This window comes from Mastigoproctus giganteus, chromosome 6 (genome assembly GCF_048544385.1).
Source record: "Mastigoproctus giganteus isolate SK-2022 chromosome 6, ASM4854438v1, whole genome shotgun sequence".
In the NCBI taxonomy this organism is placed as follows: domain Eukaryota; kingdom Metazoa; phylum Arthropoda; class Arachnida; order Uropygi; family Thelyphonidae; genus Mastigoproctus; species Mastigoproctus giganteus.
In genome coordinates this window covers 36,441,595-36,453,955 of record NC_143580.1, presented here as the reverse complement: position 1 = coordinate 36,453,955, position 12,361 = coordinate 36,441,595, and the positions used below count along the sequence as shown (strand labels likewise).

At 37.4% G+C, this 12,361-nt stretch overlaps 1 protein-coding gene across 1 annotated transcript in view; it reads right to left on the bottom strand.

Annotated features, from left to right (window-relative positions):
• Window positions 1–12,361, bottom strand: part of Cul3 (cullin 3) — a 344,806-nt gene that overhangs the window by 169,310 nt on the left and 163,135 nt on the right. The window contains exon 6 of the mRNA XM_090375913.1: window positions 10,744–10,923. Within this exon, the coding sequence (XP_090232039.1) occupies window positions 10,744–10,923 (180 nt within the window). The remainder of the gene's footprint in view (window positions 1–10,743; window positions 10,924–12,361) is intronic.

Below are 12,361 nucleotides of genomic sequence, written 5' to 3'. Positions count from 1 at the left end.
CCAGTAAATCTTATAATGGAGGATTTTAACTTCCCAGATATAGACTGGAACTTGTGCATTGGTCACTTGCACACTAGCAAGGCTTTTGTGGATTTATCGGATGATTGTTTTCTACAGCAGCATGTTAGAGAGGCAACAGAGGGAGTAACACTCTTGATCTGATTATCAGCAGTGATTATTCATGCATTAAGAATTTACAGATAAAGTAACCACTAGATAGCAGCGATCACAGTGTACTGATTTGGGATTTAATTAAAGATGTAACTACCATCAGGGGTAAAGGGAAGGATTTTTACTTTCGTAAAGGCGACTGCAGTGGTCTCAGAGATTATTTTTAAATTCTATACAGTGGGACCAACAGATGATGTTACCAACAGCAAATTCGAAATGGGAAGCATTCAAAGAACTTATCTTGGAAGCTACCAGGCTTTACATACCAACTAAGAAATATTGTTCAGGGTTCAGGCCTAAATGGATGTCAGATGAACTAATTAGACATGTGGCAGAGAAGAAAAATGCACGGGATGCATATAAATTATCAGGTGACACAGAAGCCTAAGGTAGATATAAGCTAGCCTGTAATCAAGTCACAAAGGAGATTAGGCAAGCAAAGGCAGATTATAAGAAATATTTGGCAAAGGATGTAAAGAAAAACAGCAAAGACTTCTTTACGTATATTAACTCTAAAAGGAAGGGGATGAATCAGATTGGTCCACTTGATATCAATGGTTTGACTGTAGATATCAGATAGCTGCCAAACTAAATGAGCATTTTGAATCTAGATTAATACATGAGGAGTTATTCAAGGAGGAGAGAGCCATGGTTATCAAACTCTAACATGGAGGTAAATGATTTTGTAATAACTGACAGCAAAGTGGAGGAAAAATTGTTGAAATTAAACATAAGAAAGGCACATGGGGTGGATGGGATCTATCCAGTTATATTAAAGGAGGCAGCAAAGGAAGTAAGCAAACCCTTGGCCATAATTATGAGAGTATCCTTAGACTTGGGGGAAGTTCCTATGAACTGGAGATGTGCAAATGTATCTCCAATTCACAAAGTGGGAGTATCAAAGGGTGACACAAGTAATTACAAATCTGTTAGTTTTATTTCAGTTCCAGGAAAATAAAGGAGTCACTGGCTAAAGAAGCATTACAGGATCATTTAGACAAGACTGCAGTGATAATTCAGGCACAGCATGGGTTTGCCAAGGGGGAAGTCTTGTCTGACCAATCTGACTGGATGCTATGATGTGGTCACAAAGGAACTGGATGCAAAAAATAATTTTGATATCATATACTTGGATTTTAGCAAAGCCTTTGATGCTGTTGCACATGGAACACTACTGTTCAAATTGGAGTAGTATGGCATTAAGGACAAGTTGCTACAATGGATAAAAGGATGGTTGAGTGAGAGAAGACAGAGTGGTGGTCAATGAGTACTGCTCTACGTGGACTAATGTTATTAGTGGTGTCCTCAGGGTTTGGTGTTGGGCCCGTTGTTGTTTTGTATACTTATCAATGATATTGATGAAGGTATATCAAGCTTAATGTCAAAGTCTGCAGATGATACAAAGGATGGCAGGGTTGTTAATAACAGTAATGACAATATGCTGCTGCACCAGGATCTGGAAAAGTTGGGTAGATGGGCTGAGAAGTGGCAACTGAAGTTTAACATTGACAAATGCAAATTACTGCATATGGGTAGCAGTAACCCCAGAAAAATGTACCAACTATGTGGTGTTACACTCAGTGTGGTGGAGAATGAAAGAGACCTTGCAGTAATTGTGCAGTCAGATATGAAGTTTTCTGACAGTACAGACAGGCTGAGAGAGTAGGTCATGGAGTCTTATCAATGATATACAGGAATTTTGCAGGGATAGGGAGGTGATTATCCCCTTGTATAAGGTTAGGCCACATTTCAGGAAAGATGTAGAGTTGCATCAGCAGCATGTTAGTTGCATCAACAGCATGTTAAGAACGAGTACAGAGAAGGGCAACAAGACTGGTGAAGGGAACAAAGGGGTGCACTTATGAAGACTAGGAACATGGGATCTGATTGAGGTGTATAAGGCCTTGAATGGACTGAATAGGCTTAATGCTGAGGGGATTTTTCCTATTGCTCAGATTACAAACCTGGGGGGCATAGATTCAAACTGAGGAAAGACAGTTGTAGAATAGATGTGCAGAAGTTTGCCTCTAGCCAGCTGGAACAAACTGCCATCTGTTGTAGAAGTTGACAGCTTAAATATATTCAAGGCAGAACTAGAAAAACATTTGGAATGAATGGATCAGTGAAATGGGAAGGGTTTTTTTTTGCTGATGCTGCATAACTTGCTTTCTTGTATCACATTATTATTAGCTATATGGTGCATGGGAGCCTATGGCTTATGCTGCACGAGAGAGAGAGAGAGAGAGAGAGAGAGAGATATATATATATAAGTAGAAGGAAATCCCCAAGAAAGAGAAGAATGATGATATCCAGCTCAGGATCCTGAGTGTGCCAAGCCCATAATCACCAGATGTGAGCCCCTGGGGTTAATGCCCCTACTGATTCTATACTATGCTACCTGGCAGGATGGGACTGGTGATGCTAACTTCTCATCTGGGATCTTGTTTACTGATGAAGCCAATTTTTACGTTAATGGAGAAGTTAATCGGAAAAACCTACGTTTTTATTGGAGTGATAAGAAGCCCAGTGAACAAGTCCCTCAAAGATGCAAGGTGTGGTGCAAGATATGGGGAAACAAAATTGTCGGACCCGTTTTCTTTGACACAAATCTGAATGCTGAAATATACCTAAACATGCTGCAAGACATGATGATGCTGTCCCTGCTAAACAAGGACTGAGAATTTCTGGTATTTTCAGCAAGAAGGGGCACTACTCCATTATGGTATCTGCGTGCAACAATGGTTGGATCGGCAGTTTCCGAGTTCCTGGATTGGGTCACCATGGTCCCATGGAGTGGCCTCCAAGGTCCCCACACCTCAGCCCACTCGATTTTTACTTGTGGGGGCATTTGAAGGCCATGGTGTACCAGGAAAAGATACGAAGCATGAATCATCTAAAAGGAATGCATTTGAAATGAAATCCAGATATGCATCCATATTTCAAAGTAATGGAAACCACAGAGCATGTTTTGTGAATAAAGTGACCATTTTCCCTACATATTAGCATTAGCAGAGGCATATGATGCAAGAAAGCAAGCTTATTCAGCATCAGCCAAAAAAAAAAAAAAAAAAAACAACCACTACTCCCATTTCACCCCTCAATTCGTTCGAAATACCTGTCCAGCTGAGCCTTAAATTTGTTTAGGCTATCATCTTCAACAACAAGCGATGGAAGTCTATTCCACAAACCAACTGCCCGCTGGCTAAAGGCGAATTTCCGCACATCTATCCGACATCCGTCCTTCCTCAATTTGAATTTATGCCCTCTCAGGTGATTATTCTGAGCAAGAGGAAGAATCCCATCGGCATTGAGCATGCTCAAGCCATTCAAAGCCTTGTACACCTCTATCAGATCACCTCGGCGATGCCTAGTCTCCAGGCTCTGTAATTTGCAAAACTTAAGCCTTTCTTCGTAAGAGCAACTCTTTGTTCCATTCACTAATCTTGTTGCCCTTCTCTGTACTCGTTCCAGCAGCTCTACATCCTTCTTGAAATGAGGCCTCCAGACCTGTATACAGTACTCAAGGTGTGGTCTGACCAATGCCTTATACAAGGGAATAATCACATCCCTGTCCCTGCTAGAAAAATTCCTGTATATCATTGACAAGACACCATGAGCTACTCTTGCAGCTCGTCTGCACTGCTCAGAGAACTTCATATCTGCCTGCACAATTACCCCCAGGTCCTTTTCATTCTCTACCACTGTCAGCGTAGTACCACAGAGTTGATACGTTGATCTGGGGTTACTGTTTCCCATATGTAGTACTTTACATTTGTCAATGTTAAACTTCATTTGCCACCTCTCAGCCCATCTGCTCAACCTTTCCAGATCCTGTTGCAGCAGCATAGTATCAGTAGTGTCCTTAACAACCCTGCCAACCTTTGTATCGTCTGCAAACTTGGACATTAAGCCTGATACACCATCATCAATATCATTTATAAATACAGAAAACAACAATGGACCCAACACTGAACCCTGAGGAACTCCACTAATAACATTAGTCCACGATGAGCAGTGTCCATTGATTACCACTCTCTGTCTTCTGCCACTCAACCATCCCTTTATCCATAGCAGCAATTTGCCTCGAATGCCACACTTCTCCAATTTGTGCAGCAGTCTTCCATGCGCAACAGTATCAAAAGCCTTTCTAAGATCCAAATATATAATATCAAAGTTATTCCCTGCATCCAGTTCTTTTGTGACTACATCATAGTATCCAATCAAATTGGTCAGACAAGACCTGCCCTTAACAAACCCATGCTGTGTCTGAGCTATAACTGAATTCTTGTCCAGATGATCCTGCAGTGCTTCTTTAACCAGTGCCTCCATTAATTTTCCTGGAACCGAAGTTAAACTAACAGGTCTATAATTACTTGTGTCAGCCTTTGATCCTCCCTTTGTGAATTGGGGTTACATTTGCACATCTCCAGTCCATGGGTACCTCCCCTGAGTCCAAAGAAGCTCTCATAATTATGGCTAGCGGTTTGCTTACTTCCTTTGCTGCCTCCTTTAATATAACTGGATAGATCCCATCCACCCCGGGTGCCTTTTTTATGTTTATCCTCAACAATTTCTCCTCCACTTTCCTCTCAGTTATTAGAAAATCATCTAGCTCACTGCCAATGTTTACTTCACCTACGACATTCCCCTTCCTGAATAACTCCTCATGTGTGAATGTAGATGCAAAATACTCGTTTAGATTGTTAGCCACCTGAGCTGGATCCTCAACTGTTGAACCATCAACATCCAGTGGACCAATCTGATTCATCCCTTTCCTTCTTGAGTTTACATAGGTAAAGAACTCTTTTCTGTTTTTCTTTGCATCCTTTGCCAAGGATTTCTCATAATCTGCCTTTGCCTGCCTAATCTCCTTTGTGACTTGGTTACAGACCAACTTATATCTATCATAGGCTTCCACGTCACCCATTAATTTGTATGTATCCCATGCATTTTTCTTCTCTGCCATATATCTCATTAGTTCATCTGACAACCATTTAGGCCTGAACCTTGAACAATATTTCTTGGTTGGTATGTAAAGCCTGGTAGCTTCCAAGATTAGTTCCTTGAATGCTTCCCATTTTGAATTTGCTGTTGGTAACATCATCAGTTGGTCCCACTGTATAGAATTTAAATACTGTCTCAGACCATCATAGTCGCCTTTACGAAAGCAAAAACCCTTCCCTTTACCTCTGATGGTAGTTACCTCCTTGAGTAAATCCCACTTCAGCACACTGTGATCACTGCCACCCAGTGGTTCCTTTATCTGCAGATTCCTAATGCATGAAGAATCACTACTGATAATCAGATCAAGAGTATTACTCCCTCTAGTTGCCTCCCGAACATGCTGGTGTAGAAAACAATCATCCAATAAATCCACAAAAGCCTTGCTAGTGTGTGAGTGACCAACCCACAAATTCCAGTCAATATCTGGGAAATTAAAATCCCCCATTATAAGACTCTCTGATTTACTGGCCCATTCTATTTCCCTGCACAGTATCTTATTATACTCATCAGAGTCATTAGGCCTATAGCACACTCCTACTCTCAATTTTGATTTACCTATGCTTATGTCACACCAAACTGACTCGACACTGCCCTGGCCATCGATGTCGACTGGCTTCACTTCCTTGGATTTTACGTGTTTTTTAACTAATAGCATAACCCCTCCTCCCTTCCTATCCTGTCTATCCTTTCTGTAGACGTTGTACTCCCCAAATTCCAGTTCTGCATTCCTTATAACTGTGTGACACCACGTCTCTGATATCCCAACAATATCTGCCTTTGATGTTTTGAGTAATACCTCAAATTCATCAAATTTATTTACTAAACTCCTAGCATTAGTGTACACGCAAGTATACATGCACCTGTTTCTATTCTTAGCTACCCTAACACAACCCATGTGTTTACTTGTACCGCAATGACTTCCAGCAGTCTCTGAAATATCCTGCATCTTGTTTTTCAGGCTTCTGCTCATTCCAATAGAAGCAGTGCAAGAATCTCTTTCACCTCTGCCAGTGGCTACTGTTAATCCATTAGTCTTTGTCTCCCCCCAAGCTAGCAGTTTTCCGACCCACCTAACACTGCCTCGATAGCATCAGCAAATATTCTTGCACCCTTTCTATTTAAGTGTATCCCATCCCTGTAGAAGCAATCTCTCCTGTTAACAAGTACAGTCCAGGCTGAAAAAAATTCTACCCCTTCAGCCTTGCACAATCTTTCCAGGGCCGAATTGATCGACAAGGCTCTCATCATATACTCCCTCCTATCGTGTCTGGACAGAATTGCAGACACTTTCAAAATTCAACCCTACTTCACGGCTTTTTTTCAACAGTGACCTGTACTTGTTAAGTAATTCCGCTGGTCTCCTACTCTTAATATCATTAGTGCTTACGTGTACAACTATATCACCTTTTGTGCCCTTAAAAGATTATATCTGCTCTACAACGTCATCAACCTTTGCCCCTGGCAGACATACCCTGGTCCTGTTCCACCTATCCTTTTTACAAAGCATGTTCCCCGTTTCCCTGACAGTTGAGTCACCAACAACTACTAGTTCCTGTTGGACCAGCGCATTCTGCCTTGGGGGCTGCCTCTGTGTTGCAAGATGACCAAGTCCAAGCTCTGGCGTTGATGTGGGCAGCTGAGAGCTTGATGGGCCCCTCAATTTATTTCCTTCGAGGGCATCCACCCTGTCCTTCAAGGTCTCATATAGGCCCATAACAACGCCGAGTTGTCGCCTAATTTCCTTGCACTCCTTGCATCGTGCACACACAAAGACACCCCCCATGGCAGTATCATGTCCCGTACCCGATTGCTCCGCAAACATCAAGCAAACAGTGCATCTTAAAAGGCTGTGATTCAGAGGGCAACCGCCCCCCTCAGTTCTCCCCTGAGTCACAGCACTCCCATTAGCTTGAGCCTTTTGCTTTGCTGCTCTGGTCAGAGTCATGATTTCGATTTAAATGTCAATAAAATTACAATTTCAGAACAAAATTAAAACCTTAAACTTGTATCTTAACACAGTTATAATGCTATATTTATTTTTCAGTATCGAGTGTTATCTACGAGTTCCCTTTATATAACTTCCGTATCAAGTATGTATTAATTATTTGTTACGTTTGTACTCTAAGTCGTTATATATATATAGTTAAAAGTACAATTTAATTGACAATGAAGTTTAACAAGATTAATAGATGTACTGATTAATTGTCATTATATTATGCACTATACTATACAAAGCTAATGCTATCGAATTCCGGATATGCTGTATCGCGTTTCAGTAACGAGTGTTATCTACGAAATCCCTTTATATAACTTCTGTATCAAGTTATGTATTAATTATTTATTTTTACTAATTATTTATGTTCCGTAACCTAAGTGGTTATATGTATAGTTAAAATTACAATTTAATTGCCAATGAAGTTCGACAAGATTAATAGATTTTACTGATTAATTTTCACGTAACAATGGCGGCCGTTTATGAACGGTAAACACGTGGATTTGAAACCCTTTCCGATACTAAGTAATACCTACAAAATCTCTATCTAAGTTATTTTAACTTTAAGTACCGTAAATAGGAATATAAAGCTACTCTAGAAATAAGTTAATATGGAGACTTTTGAATTACCCGTACATTAAAAATAAATTGATCAAATAATTTAATAAAGAAATACAGTGCACTATGTTGAATAAGCATACTTTCATTTAATTAATTTTAATTTAACTGTGTATTATGAATTCCATATGCTTCAGAACTCTGTTCTTCCTCCTTCTATGGAAAATTATAAAGTTATAAGAGAATACAATCAGACTAACTACACTGTGTCCAGAAAATGTTAACGGGAGGGCACTGTACATACAATTCATGATGTAGTCTCTAATTATATTCTCTTAACTTTATAATTTTGGCATTTTTCAAAAGAAGAAACCACAGAGGTTCTGAAAGGTTTGGAATTCATAGTATAGTTAAATTAAAAATGAAATTAAATTATGCTTATTCAATACAATGTTTCTTCATTAACTTATTCATTCCTGTGCACATAATAATGTCCTTCAACTCTCACATTTGGAGATCAAACGATTATTATATGTTTAAATACCTCTCCATTTGTAGTTCAATTATGTACAATATCAAACTCTCACATATGTAGTTATGGAATATATTAGAATAAGTTCTGAACACACATTTTATCGTAAGTGAAGGTCAGCTATTCTCAAAAGCTTACAGAAAAATATTGGAAAAATTTTGAAAAAATAAATTTATAAAAAATGTGTTAAAACTGTTATACTGTTAAAAGTTTATAAAACTTAAGTTGAGGTAGCTCATCATAGTGGTAGTAGTGGCATGTGATGCAAGAAAACAAGTGTATGAGCTTATGCAGCATTAGCCAAAAAGGTGTATTGAGGCACTTTAGTATAAATATCTTTAATGTTGCCATGGTGAAATTTTGGACAATGAAGAAGAAGAAGAATAAGGTCATTATCACAAAACATCTCTCCCTGATGAATGTTATCTGCCTAAATTCAGGTGTATTTATATTATGTTTTATTGTAAAACAAAATACCTGCATAGATGAATTTTTTAAATTTCTTATTAAAAATTAATTTTTTAATTGTAGTTAATTTTTAATTAATTACAAAAAATATGTTGATATATATATTTTTTTATTCTGAAGTCATTTTTGTAAATTGATGTGCCTAAAACAGTGCTGTCACAGGTGGAAAAATGGCCAAATGGAAGGACAATATAGGACCATGTGACTCAGGCCACACGTGTATTAAATTCTATTTGATGATCATGCAGCTGTAACGAGTGAGGCCAGTTCCTTTGCAGAATAAGTGTTGTGTTGTTAGGATTAGTAATTAATCAAATTGCAAAAAGTTCATTAACAGAACCTTTCAATGCTATGTAAAACTTTCTCTTAACTATATTTTTATTGGTTAAAAGGTTAACAGTCATTATCTATGACCATGTGATAGGAAGTCTCAATATATGTGCCAAAACTGACTATTCATAAGAGGCAGATTAAGTGATGACTTGCTATAGTTCAATCATTTTTGCCAGCAACAAAATGCTGTTCAGAATTTGTGCTAAACTTATGCATTCTTCCTCAAAAGTGTGATTAACATTAATTATTATTTACAAATAATTTCTGAGCAGCTAAATGGAAATATTCATATTATGAAAATATTTTCTTATATTTAATAACCTTCCTCTAATGCAATCATATTCCTGATGTCTGATAAAGTATTCTCCATTACTCTTCCAAAGTATATTCTTTTTTACAGTTAGGTTTTAATAAGACCAATTATTTGCCTCTTCTCCCCTGATTCTATGGTACCATTACCCTAGAAAATTTCATTTAAAGGTACAATTCTACTGCCTGTCAAATTAAGTTAAATTCTTTGACTTCATCTTGAATTGCAAATTTCAATTTAATTCTCCTATTCATTTTCTCTAATGTACTCAAAAGCTTTGTGGCTCTTATAGATAGACATTGTTTTTCTTAGCAATTATAAAACTAAAATTAAGTAGCTTCAGATTTGATTTCTTTATTATTTAATTGCTGTTTACCACTTTGGTTCTATCCCACTTTACACCCAATTTGGGGGGTTGAGTTTGGTCCCATGAATTGTCTCATAGTCCTTAATATGTTTCAACAATGTAAAAGTGGAGATAACAGCACTGCAGTCTTTCTTCAAGTTGCCTACTGGACCATATGGATATGTGGGAGATTGTTGTTATGGTAGTTTCTGGCGCAAGGGCTACTAAGGCCATCTTGCACCTCCCAGATCAATTGACTTTACATATGAGGTGGGAGATTGTCACCTGGAGAATACCTATTTATGCCTTAAGTAGTCATCCACGTATATGCTGTGGGTTACTGAGACCAAAGAAATTTTTTAAACAATTAACACTACTCTACAGTATAATTCTGTTTTGCTGTTTTGGGAGTACCATTCCCACCAGAGGCAGCAACAGGCTTTGGCTTATGTTTGTTAATGTTTTTAATCAAATAATATCACCAAAGGAGGCAAATCCATTATTTGTTAAAAACTCTTAAGGCACTGTTATGACAACTTAATTCATATTGGAATCCCATCAGATAGTGAGTGGCCTCAATTAGTAATGTTGTGCTGAACAGTAAATAGCAAGTAGAGTCTAAACATTAAATATGCAGTCAAGTGGGTATGCAGAAGAAAAATTGCTGAAAACCCAAGTAGTGGAAGTTACATGTGAGTATAACCCCTATTATGGGCTGCACTCCTAACAAGTACCAAAACCCCACTCCTTTACCAAATCAAAAAATCCCTAAGTAGGCTGCTGCAATATTCATTAGTTACATGGCTTCTTTCATCATTACAGATATCTAACTTTCACTAACTCAAATCATTAACCAAAGCCTTTTCTTTTCCTTCATGTAAACATAATTTTTAGCCTGCAATAAAGGATTTTATATAATATTTCTCCTTATAAATAAAGAATAGCAAGACAAAAATCTGACATTTCAAAAGAATGAAATCATAAAAACTATTGCAATAAAACAATCTAAATCAAAAATAAGCTCATACCTCAACTATCGTTTTCATATGTTTACTAATTAGTTCTTCTTCAACAACTTTTACTATTAGTTCTTCTGTCGATTCATCTAAATAATGTTTTGCACGCTCTGCTTCCTCATTTATACGCTGCTCTACTTTTTTTATGTATACAGAAGCACTATTTTCAGCCAAGAATTTCTGACTTTCCATCTGTATTAGTAAATAAATTTCACATTATTAAAAGCAGAAGTTAAAAAAGCAATAAAGCAGAAAGTATTATGAAATGATGACTGTTATTAACAGTTCCTTTCCAAATATAATGTACCAATGGATATACAGTCGAAGCTCTTTAATAGCAACCCACTTTTTAATGTCCCAACACGTTATAACGTCCTGTGTGGTTGGTCCCGGCCAATTTCTCATTAACCTAATACTATTTTACATTCAGTATAACGACCTTGACAATAAAAGGATTTCTCTATAACAATCAAATTTTCACCTCTTAATCTGAATTTTTATTTTTTTATTAAAATATTCGCATTTAAAAATGACAGAATGCCTCAAATATATTGAAGTAATTGACATGCTTGCAGCCTGACCACGAGAAATCATTTAAGATTTCCCATGCTCTTTTTTTCATAGCGCAGTAACGAAATTAATATCAGCTAGAAGTTCATTACATAGAGTGTATGTTTATTGGTATGTTTCCAAGAAAGTGAATAGCATTGCCAATCGCAGATAAAAATCAGGATTTTGCAAGCTGTAGATAATGGTGTGCATTCTAAGGCTGACATCATCAGACAGTTCCGAATTCCTAAGAGTACTCTGTTCACTATTCTGAAAGATCGGAAAAAGATTTAAAGTTTAGAGAAATCTGCTGCATGGGTAGGATTCGAGCATGAAAGGTAAAGTATCCAGATCTTGAAAAGGTACTTTTGAAATGGATAATGGATGACGCATGCAGAAAATGTTCCCATACATGGTAATCTTTTAAAGCCAAGGCTGAATCATTTGCACATTGAATTGATACTGAAGGATTTAAAAGTTCAGATGGATGGTTCCAGAAATTTAAGACTTGCCATGGCCTGTCTTTCAAAAAAGTGTGGCGAAAATGCAGCCATGGACATTATGATATAAATGAATGGAAATAAAATCATTTAAGAAAAACTAAAGAATGCTATTAAACAAAATTGTGCTATATCTTGAAAGCAAAAATTAATATCCTGTAGGTTCCTTAGGGGACAGGTACAAATGGAACCCTTTATATAATGGAGTCAATTGGAAATCACAGGGTTAGTTTCTGGGCACCAAAAATTTTACCTACCACTTTACATCGATTGTTTTATTTTATTAGCATTCTTCATAGTTGTAGTAATAGTCGATGGAGGCATATTCATACCCCTACACACATTAGGGCGGCTTTCATTAGATTCTATGCTCCAAATATTGCACTAGGATTCAATTAACTACTTTTACCAGACATGGAGTGTCTTTATTCTATTAAATTAAAAACTTTATAACACAATTTATTAAAGGACAATAAATTTTAAAAAATGTTAGCGCAATAAATTTCCAACATGTGTAAATAGTGTAAACAACAACCAACTGAATGCTTCATCGCATGGACCTTTGCTACCGCATCCACGAG